This window comes from Chelon labrosus (genome assembly GCF_963514085.1).
Source record: "Chelon labrosus genome assembly, chromosome: 6".
NCBI lineage: Eukaryota > Metazoa > Chordata > Actinopteri > Mugiliformes > Mugilidae > Chelon > Chelon labrosus.
In genome coordinates this window covers 11,492,753-11,503,648 of record NC_140342.1, presented here as the reverse complement: position 1 = coordinate 11,503,648, position 10,896 = coordinate 11,492,753, and the positions used below count along the sequence as shown (strand labels likewise).

The window sequence follows — 10,896 nt, the reverse complement described above, 5'->3', positions numbered from 1 at the left end:
GTGAAAAACTGCATCTGGATATCTAATCAGCGGTCATGGTTATTGTGGTCAACCAAAGCTATAAATACCTCATGCATGCTATATTGACAGAGAAAGCAGAGTTTTCAGAAACGTCCAGCTCACACATCCGTTACTGCAGAGCCTTCGTGTGCAGGGATGCTTGAGCAGTTTCAAACGTGGTGTGCCGGGTGGCTCTGTGTCCAAAAAGTAAAGGCGTCTGAAATATTGTTACCTCACAGTTTGATCTCAGCGATAAAAAATGGCTCAGTGTTACCGTGTCTCACTACTCTAGCCTGTGACTAATTAGTGGGGGCTCTGGCCGTCGGCATGTGGGCAGTGCCTTACTCCGCCTAACATCTGGATAATTTTGCGTGGAGCTGTCAGACATTGTGGGTGAGTTCCACCCCTTTAGACATACCACTGCACTGCATCATGAGTTGGTGGTCTCAGCCCGAGCTGCTGAGAAATACTGAATCACAAGAATTTTGTTTAGTCTAGCTGGGTTTTTAAAATGCATGTGGTAATACATGTTTATATATGCATGTTGAAATTAAATATGTTTGATTTTGCTCATCAAGCTGTTTGATTTAAGATCATTCAGGGTGACTACAGAACAGTTTTTACATTTTAAGCATGACTAGGGTTGTGACTAAGAATTATTTCCATTATCAGTGAATCTGATAATTAACTTTGCCAGTTAACTGTGCCAATGAGATATTTGTATGTTTATTAAATTATTTAATTATTGCTTAAAGACATGTCTTTATTTTATTTCATTATATGTTATATGGAAAATCTGGGACCAGAAAATGTTTGAGATTTTAGTATGGAAAATTAATTACGTGGTTAATAAATGATCCAAATAACTGCTGAATAATGTCCGAATGTTCAGCTCAGCTGTTAATCAATGAATTGTTTTATCTCTAATTTTAAAAATGCCATTTTTTCTTTGTTTGTTTTGGTGACAACTGATTTTCACCGATGACTGTGGTGCTAGCACTAAAATAAAATCAAACACCATGTCTGATGTAATGGTAAATATCCACAGGCTCCATTATTTTTATCTTTCTGCATATCGTCACAGGTTTACTCAAAAGTCTGTATTTCTATTTTATTTTTTTTTCATCACGGCCTCACCATCGGTTGCTGCCGAGATCCAGAACATTTGGACAGAAAACCTTGCTGATGAGCGAGTTCGTTTCAATTCAATTTAACTTATATAGTATCAATAACAAGTCAAATATTCTCAAGACGCTTTACAGAAGCCAGATCCTGAAACCTTGAGCAAGCAATACAAGTGTCCAGACTGGTTTAGGCTGACATTAAAGCCACCGACATAGCCAGTCTTTTTAGCATTGCTGCCTCCAATCATGAGGCAGATGGCTTAGGCTCCACTCATGTCAGAATAATGTAATCACGCTGTAGGCAAAGTCGACCACATGAACCCTTTTATGTCCACAATTTACCATCTTCTAACTGCTTCTTCCATGATTCACCCTGCCACAAAACAGAAGTCATTTGATACTTGTTACATTAACAGGCTAATGAGTTCAGTGGAACCTAACTGAGATGTGACCGGGAGGCTCAAAGGAAGACTGTGCAGCTGACGAATCTGCAGAAATTATGTGATGCAATCAAAGCGAAATATACCACAATCAAATGCGCAGTGTTAATAATAAAGTGCTCAGTGAGTGCATGCCTCCTATTTAAATTAACATTTTAACAATTTGAATTAAGGCTGTCGTTCTAAATTTATATTGCCTAATGCATAAATGATAAGTACAGCTTCTAGTTAATGAAACTGGTTTGTAACTTTATTTGATTATCCACAAAAAAAAACAACAATGCATGAATCAATTAGATATTATTTTGCCAGTACAAAAAAAAAAAAAAAACCTGCACACACACACAACACTAGCACCAAAATGAATGTCTGTATACAATATATAGTCAGGAGTTTACTGTGTATATGTAAAGCTGTGTCTCCCTTGTCTGTTTTTGCCTGACACATTCATTTCATGTTCCAGGTGTTGACCGTGGCAAAAAAGATGGGTTGGGCTGACGTCCACTGTGTTCAGGAACGTGGGCTTAAGGATCAACTCCACAGCTGCACAAATAAGCAGAATAATTTAACTATATTAACAATCATAATTGATTTACCATACACACCACTGCTTTTCTTACTAAGACATGTCAGACTCACCAGACGGTATGCCACTTTGTGTGTAGTTGTGTTTTAAAATTACTGCTTGCCTTCTGAGCTGCATTTTCAGAGTTAGGGCTGGGGACCATCATGAACGAGTAGATTGTAAAACTGACTGTGCATTATGTCTTTGTTTTCTCCTGTCTGTTTGTGTCGTTAAGCTGCTGCTTTACTGCACAAGGTGCACAAGGTGGTAAAGAAGTGAGCAAGAGGGCCACCTGCTGAAAGGAAGTTATACAGCAAGAGTTGAAGGACTGCAGACAAACACTCAGCAGCCCTGCTGTGGCTCATGATGTGCTGGCAAGACATTGATGTAGTTTAAGAAAGACTGGCTGAGCTTCTTATGTCTTTTCAAACACAGAATATATTTTTGGGTTTAAACTTTTTCCAACCACTGTGTTGAGTGGATGTAGTTTTTCTTTTCTTTTTTTTAAGTGAGTTAGGTAGGACATGCACGTGTCTGCTGCACTTACTTGGAAAATATGGAAAATAGATTATAGTGTCTATTACCATTTACAAGCACAGAGTTGTACAACTACATGATAGAATGGTGTTTGGTTAAATGAGATGAATAACGACCTATTTTAGGACAATGTGTTTGATAAGAGATTTTATTGTCTTGAACTTTGAATGTCACTTTAATTAGTCTTCTACATTCAGAGCATTCATTGTTGACAAGGGAGAAATAATGTCATAAAGGCAATAAGGGGAAGAGATATTAGGAATAAGGAATCTTCATACACGTGTGTTGATGTAACTCCATGGCTGGGTTTAGCCTGTCGAGCGAAGCAGGTGACTTCCCAGGGGTCACAAAAAGTCCATGCTGTCACAGCTTGTACTGCTGTTAAAATAATATTGTGTTATCCCACGTAATAATTCAGTAATTTTCTGAGGTGAAACTAAAAACAAAATCAGAACTTTAACAATAAATATAGGATTTACTACAGGAGTGTATTGTGCTACACTGTAATTTTTGAAGCTGACAAATTTTATAGCATCCATTTCTGTATCTTTTGTCGGGAAAATGTCTGAGAACTAAAAAGAATAAATTTATTTATTTATTTTTTTTTTTTTTTTGCAAATAATTGTCAAATAATTATTTTCTCATGTGAGAGCAGTGTTGTTCATAATACTGTACTTCCATTACAAAATCCCGATTACTGTACCGTCAGTGTCTGAGTTATCGCGAGATTGACAACAGTCACACCAGGCAGTGTCCGGGGCTGCTGAGCTCTTGACTGCGCCGCGCCCCCATCCCCTTCTGCAGCTGATACAGTGGGACCCTGTCTGTCTTTGGCAACCACACACCTGCTAGCTGAAAGAAGGAGCAGCGATAAACACCCCTTTAAGCTGCCGTTTTTGGCTTAAACAAGTGAGCACTGGAAGTGTACGTAAAGTAAAACAGTCGCTTGCAACCAGTTAGCGTTCAGTGTGCTACTATCATCCAACAAGCAACAGCTAGCAGATGAAGTTAGCTCGCTAGCTAACGTGGGATGCTGCTAGTTATGGCCCTAGTTTTAAAAACATACTGTTTGCCTTTAGGTTGTAGCTAGTTCAGTGTACATTAATATTCAGTTTGCATCAGTGAAGTGACCATAATGTTAATTATCGTACTAACCAGGTTTAATTTACGGTTACGTCTGGTCACTTAAAGCCTCTAACCTGGCTAACGTTAGCATAGTGGCTAAGTTTAACCTTATTCTACTTTATTTGTATTCCTAATTTGATGTTTTACTCCTTGTGTCGTGAATCAGATGATGATAATTTAAGTAAAGAGAGGGGTGTTGAATTGTATGCTCAAGTTAGGTCATGTTTACCTATGCTAACTGTCCTAATAATGGTTAAACTGACAGGAAACGTTAAAATAAAGCTGATAGCATGTATATGATGAACGTTGAATGCTAATCACTAATAAAAATTACCCTGTCAAACATTTCCAAATCAGATCCCTCTACCTGGAGGCTGTTAAGCTTAGTAGATTATCATTCATAGCTCACAGAAAAGTGTAACCCAGATCTCAGATCATAGTTAATTCATGAGTAAACATGGCTCCTAAAAAGAGACCAGTGCCCTTAAACATAGCTCCTACTGGCGATGGATTATCCAGCTCCATCAACACAGATGTTTCCTCTGAGTAAGTTCTCCATCTGACCAAATTAATACACGCAAAATCTATATTTTTGAACAGGCTGTAAGACGGGTTAGTCAAATCGTATCCATTTTCTCAGGGCTAATTTAGAAGCGCTTAAGAAAATATTGGAGGAGCTGGACCTGGATGAGCAGCAGAAGAAAAGGTTAGAAGCTTTCCTCACCCAGAAGGCCAAAGTCGGCGAACTGAAAGACGATGACTTCCGTCGAATCTGTGAGCTGGGCGCAGGCAATGGAGGCGTAGTCAACAAAGAGTGCCACAAACCTTCAGGCATAATCATGGCCAGAAAAGTGAGGTCCAAGTACACTATTACATTAATAATATTTATTATTTGGTAAAACTGCAAAACTACACTGAACGTTGGAATACAATTAATTCGTTATTTATCTGTTAGTTACTGGACACACATTAATACACACTCTAACGTCTGTCTTGTGTTTAGCTTATTCACCTAGAGATTAAACCTGCAATCAGAAACCAGATCATCAGAGAGCTTCAGGTGCTGCACGAGTGTAACTCCCCCTACATTGTGGGTTTCTATGGAGCTTTTTACAACGATGGAGAGATCAGCATCTGCATGGAACACATGGTAAGAGATGTGGAGAACGTGACTGTAGAAAATATTGAAAGCAGTGTGTTGGCACATTGATCCCCCTCAAAGACATAATCTCTTTTTGAACCTCTATGTTATATATCCATGCTTGATAATTACATAGTGTTTCATAAAATCCCGAAATCAATCATTGCATTAGAATTTAATTCAAATCAGTTACATGTGTGTAAAACGTAAGGTGTATGCAGTGTTTACTTGTTGTAAGTGGGTTAGTAAGCGATGCATGACGTGTAAAATGAATGTGCTGTGGAGACTGAGTTGTTACAACATGCATAAAAAGGGTGTTTTAAATGAAAGAGTAATGTAGGTGATAGCTGGATACATTAGTCCCCCTGAGTGACAACAGTCCAGTTTGCAGTATCTGTTTGATTCAAGAGGAGGTTATCTTGTAGTCTGTCTAATCTAGAAGCCCTGCACGCTGATCTGATCTCTGTTTGTGTATGTTGTTGACGAGATGTTACTTCAGGCTTCGAGATATGATTCTGCTTTATTCAGTCTAGCATGACGGAAGATAAGATTGCTAGATTGCAAACAAGGCAGCCTAGCACTGTGATTCCCTCTGGCATGGACTTTGTGTAACTGAATGTACAGGCATGAAAAAAGCTGTATGACACAGAAATAGAGGGAAGGGAAACCCCAAAAAGCATAACATGTCCTCTACCATACTTGTAACTTGAAATATGTCCTCCTTGCTCTCGTGTCCAGGATGGTGGATCTCTGGACCAGGTGCTGAAAGAAGCAAAGCGGATTCCAGAGGAGATTCTGGGCAAAGTCAGCATTGCTGTAAGTGTGTGGTTATCCACATTAGTGTTATATGATGTGACGATTAGTATTAAACTGTTTTGTTTAGATAAAGAAATTTTGTTATTCAGTAGTCACACGATCTCTCTTTCGGTTTCCTGTATTGAGCTAAAAGGAAACCATACACTCACACGCCATGGGTCTGGACAGGTTTCATGTTTGTTTCTCGCTTACATTATAATTTGTGATTATTGACTTTGTGATTTTTTTTTTTCCCCATTTTGAAACAGGTTTTAAGAGGCCTTGCCTACCTAAGAGAAAAACACCAAATCATGCATAGAGGTATCACATTTTTATGAAGTAGATGATTGATACTTTTGAGTTTCATCTGTAAGGCATAATGAAGAATAGGTGTAGAATAGCAAAGCACAATTCATTTAGTTCAAGTCTGTGCATCTCCCTATTTAAATTGGACACACACTAAAGATACAAAGTAGTAAGTACACTGTCTGGGTAGAGGCAGTCCTGTTTGACCGTGTTCATTATTGATGCCCTGTCAGGTAACGTTTTCATAACACATTCTTTTACCCCCAGATGTGAAGCCTTCAAACATACTGGTGAATTCACGGGGTGAGATCAAGTTGTGTGACTTTGGTGTGAGTGGGCAGCTCATAGACTCGATGGCCAACTCATTTGTTGGAACAAGATCCTACATGTCGGTGAGTTGATCATTTGAAATGACTGACTCAGTTTATTTCCTCCACATTACTTTGTTGCCTGGCTACTTAAGTTGACTTTTGTGTTATCCATCACTGTTACTTACTTTCATTCAGTTATTTTCATACAGTGACTATTTTCTAATGTTAACTTTCAAGGATAGTCTAATCCATTGATGTTAATACTTCAAATTTGTATTTTACACTCTTCAATGTTTTAACAGTGAGGATCATTTCTTTGTATGTGTTGAATTAATGACTTTTTCGTGTGTTGTTTATTTTTTGCCCTGTAGCCTGAAAGACTGCAGGGAACGCACTACTCTGTCCAGTCAGATGTGTGGAGTATGGGCCTGTCCCTCGTAGAGCTGTCTGTCGGACGCTTCCCCATCCCCCCTCCAGATGCTAAGGAGCTGGAGGCCATATTTGGACGACCCATCCTCGATGAGACGGAAGGAGAGACACACAGCACTTCACCTAGACCCAGACCACCGGGTAGACCTGTCAGTGGTGAGCAACACAAACGCGTATAAGGGGTTTTAGGCTGCACTAGGCAACTTTGCATATAGCTCCAGATTCAACTTCATGCTCTGATTACCTTCCCTGTGATGGGTGGATGCTACTCAGGAATGTTTAGTGCTTTTGACTGAAACTTTTTATGTTCTCACTTGTTGCTGTATATAATATTAAACAGAATTAATCTTGGCCTCTTCCCCAGGTCATGGTCCTGTAATGGCCATCTTTGAACTACTAGACTACATAGTCAACGAGGTAAGAATCTAAGAAGTTATCCAAAGGAGTGTTTACTTCATGTTTTGAACCATGAATGTACTTCTTTCTGACGGTGACGATTTGACATCGTCATTCACCTTTTGTCTGTGTTTCAGCCCCCACCCAGACTACCCTACGGTGTATTCACCTGTGATTTTCAGGATTTTGTAACAAAGTGGTGAGTCAGTATTTTAACCTGAAATTATTGCTCATTAGACCTTTCCACCAGAAGTAACGTAAACATGTAATGCAAGAGTCACCTTAAAGTTTCCTCTCTCCTTTTTTTGTCCACAGTCTCATAAAAAACCCAGCAGACAGGGCTGACTTGAAAATGTTGATGGTAAGTGTCCATGGTGCTGCAATTAAACTAATTTTAGTAAGCCACCGCAAACTGTGCGTAGTTAATTCATGGAAGTTTTTAACGTTTTGTTTATATGTGATTGTGTTCTGTTGCAGAACCATACGTTCATCAAGCGGTCTGAGGTGGAGGAGGTAGACTTTGCTGGATGGCTTTGTAAAACTATGGGTCTGAACCAACCTAGCACTCCCACACGCACTGCGGACTGAACATACACACAAACAAAGAAAATCATAAACAAGCTGCTGCCTAAAAAACGTAATCAGATATACTGTATATCCATTGTTTCCACATTCTCCCCCCAAATCAGCTCTGTTGACTTCTTAGCCAGCAGATCATATTCTTGGACAGATACTCTATTTAAACTTGGCATCCTTGCTGGAAAGTAAGTCCATAGAGAGTCTGTAAATCGTGATTATTTTCCTCTTAAATCAATTCCTCAGATTTTATGTTGGCAGTGTGGATAACAGATCATTACTAATTTGTGTTAAGTTCAGTTTAGGGTTTTGGGCCATTCAATCACGTACCTATAGTCTTGGCTACTGCTGCACTATTTTCCCTTGTGTGGCTGCCTCACTTCCAATAGATTACTTTTCATTTTCACACCAACAACCTGCGGTGATACTGCACATGCTGTGTAAAACTGGAAGAGACGTTCTTAAAAGGAAAGGAATATATTTAGAGTATTTGTAACGTGTTTTTTTTCTATTTCTTCTTTTCAGTTTTCTTGGCTGAATTTCTTTGAAATACTTTGAGGCTTACAGGCTTAGTGTGTCAATCCAAGTTATTACAAACATGGTCAGACATCTGTATTTGTCTACAAATGATAGAAAAATTTATATTTGTTAAGCAAAATACAAAATGTCAGAATGAGCTTATCTTACTCCACCGGTTGAGTTGTGTGTGTCTGCGTCAGCATGGGCTGATTTTGTCTGCTGAGTTTCTTGCATGTATTGACATTTATTGATGTCTTGAGGTGAAGCCCAAAGTTAAAAACGTTGTAGAATGATCCTCATGTCGAAGCCAAAAAGAATAATAATAAATGTTACAACCTGAAACATCCGTCTGTAACTTAAAATCATTCTCATTTAACTCTGGAACACATAGCTTCAGATTAGGCGGCCTTCATGACCAGATCTGTACCACCTTTTACAGAATCACTTTTATCTCTTGAGCAAGCTGCTTCACTGAAAACAACTAAAACAAAGTAAAACAACAAATAACAGGACATGGATTTAGCACGTGCATCCCGTGTTAGGGCATTTTGCTGGTTTGTTTTGTCTTTTTTGTGAACTTCTTCCTGTCGCCAACGGTTTAAATGCATAGATGTTTTTATGGACAATTTGTCAAAAGCATTGTCTTTATAAAATCCTAATTGTCAATAAATGATATGTATTGTTACATGTGAGCATGATGTCTTCATTTGCCAGATAATCACTTCTTTGTCTTGCAGCGGTCTCACCAGAAGGTGGCAGCATACTAGGTACATGGCACTGAGGAAGTCTGGTACAATTTAGAAACTAAAGTATGTTACCAAACTCAGATATCAAAACATGCCTAGGCTGAGAGGTGTATTGTGTGAACACTGCTGCAGCCACGTTAACAGATACACAGCATTCAAAGAAAGCGAGAGCAGGCTGGTAAGTACTGTTGAAATACACGAGTCCTCCTTTTAAATGCAATGTTTGGTTTTATGCCTGGAGTTATTATAAAATATCTTCCACTAAATGTCTGTTGACTTGAGGCTCAAAGTGTGAGACCTTAGAGAACGGCCGTGTTGCAGTATGCGGGTTGGCTAAGTGTGAGCAGTGTTGATGGGAGGGGGACTACTGCAGCAGAAAAACAGCAAAGTCTGCAGTCATTAATATGCAAATATGCAAATGAGAGGGTAATTAAGATTGGGCGTTTGTCAGTGGCTCTTTGATTGCTAATGAATTCCAATCTGCAAGAAAGGGGGAGGGGATGATGGGACAAAAATGAGGAAAAAGAACACGGTGCTATTGTGCTTTTCTTGTTTTCTTACAAAAATGAGGAAAAGAGTGAGTGAGCGGTCTGTCTGGCATGAGGCCTGTTTGAACGGAACAAATTACACTTTCATTATTGTAAAGGTTCTGAACACTGCTGCGTTTTGACTTGCGCCATATACAAAAGAGATGACAAACCCATCTGAGTAAAATGCATTTAACATTGAAATTCTGTCTTCAGCACCAGAAAATATCTCAACCTAAAGTGTGTGAATTTGTGCCAAGAACATTAACGGGGCACACTGTCACCGAGCATTCGGCACGGCAGGCTAGAGCCACCGTGGGAAGGTAGAAAGCTTTCTGCTCATTACGAGTGATGTGGCTGACCCCTGGTGAGAGAGATGCTCAGGTTATCTTGGCGGGGGACGTGCCGAGTGGCTCCATGTTGTGTGCCACAAACGGTGTTATTTTCATATTATTTCAGTTCACACACGAGCACACACACTGCTGTTATTGCTGTTTCAGTGGTCCCTTGACACTTGTACATCTTCCTCTCTGGCGTGTGAAATGAGAAGGTGTACACATGAAATAAAAACAAATTAGATGTGAAGAATGGCTTGAGACAGATGCTAGTGTCACTGTGCACCGTAATGGCTTCCTCACACAGTGCTGCAGCTTTGTGTATTTTACAATATTGCAGATACAAACAAGAACATATATTTTTTGCAGTATTGCAGTAAAAAAACAAAATACACTAAAATGCTAAAAGGTAAAATGTGGTGCAGTCTAATTTTCTGAATCTAACTGGCTGTTTGATTTTTGAGTATATTCTCAAAAACTTGAGCCAGGATTGTAAGTACAAACACTCGGTATATTTGGAGTGGGGTGTTAGCAGCTGATCCCAGCCCTGCTGTGTTTGGGTGTATGAGGAGTGATGGAGTACATAAATGTGTGTGTTTGAGAGAGAGAGGGGGGGGGGGCTGTATTTTTTACAGGAAACAGGAAACCAGAAGTCATAACAGGATGCCCCAGGTTTTGATACTGTACATGATGCGTGGGTGGCTATATGGGGGTAACCCACTTACAAAGCCTTAGAGCTTGTGTCTAGAAGAAGAGAGAGCCCAAGAAAGAGTGGGTGGAGAGGAGGGTACACACTTTGGGGTTAGGAAAATGGAGTTCCACTCTAAATATAGCCTTTGTTTCTGTCTTGCACCCTACCACACAACCTTGATGTTGTTTTGCCTCAATCCCGTTCGTTCTACTTTTCAAAAGGCAACAAACCAAACAATGTTTGATGTTTTGTGTAGAGCAGTGATACGATCACTTCCATGCGAAAACATACGCCACCTTTCCCCAGGTGTAATGTAGGAGCTCGACGTCGAAT

The 10,896-nt window shown here is 39.6% G+C and overlaps 1 protein-coding gene across 1 annotated transcript; it reads left to right on the top strand.

Annotated features, from left to right (window-relative positions):
* The first annotated feature begins 3,368 nt into the window (after nt 1-3,368).
* On the top strand, nt 3,369-8,949 carry map2k2b (mitogen-activated protein kinase kinase 2b). Its single transcript, XM_084546789.1, has 11 exons — nt 3,369-4,337; nt 4,432-4,642; nt 4,795-4,941; nt 5,671-5,748; nt 5,997-6,048; nt 6,301-6,425; nt 6,716-6,929; nt 7,138-7,190; nt 7,307-7,368; nt 7,485-7,530; nt 7,647-8,949. Exons 1-11 carry the CDS (start codon nt 4,249-4,251, stop codon nt 7,755-7,757), a joined length of 1,188 nt encoding a protein of 395 aa, XP_084402915.1. The 5' UTR covers nt 3,369-4,248; the 3' UTR covers nt 7,758-8,949.
* The last annotated feature ends 1,947 nt before the right edge of the window (nt 8,950-10,896 follow it).

Excerpts from the sequence above, each read along its gene's own strand:
- map2k2b (XM_084546789.1), top strand. The coding sequence starts at position 4,249 with ATGGCTCCTAAAAAGAGACCAGTGCCCTTAAACATAGCTCCTACTGGC. Across the intron at positions 5,749-5,996 it reads TGGGCAAAGTCAGCATTGCT|GTTTTAAGAGGCCTTGCCTA; the intron begins GTAAGTGTGTGG and ends ATTTTGAAACAG. Across the intron at positions 7,191-7,306 it reads TAGACTACATAGTCAACGAG|CCCCCACCCAGACTACCCTA; the intron begins GTAAGAATCTAA and ends TCTGTGTTTCAG.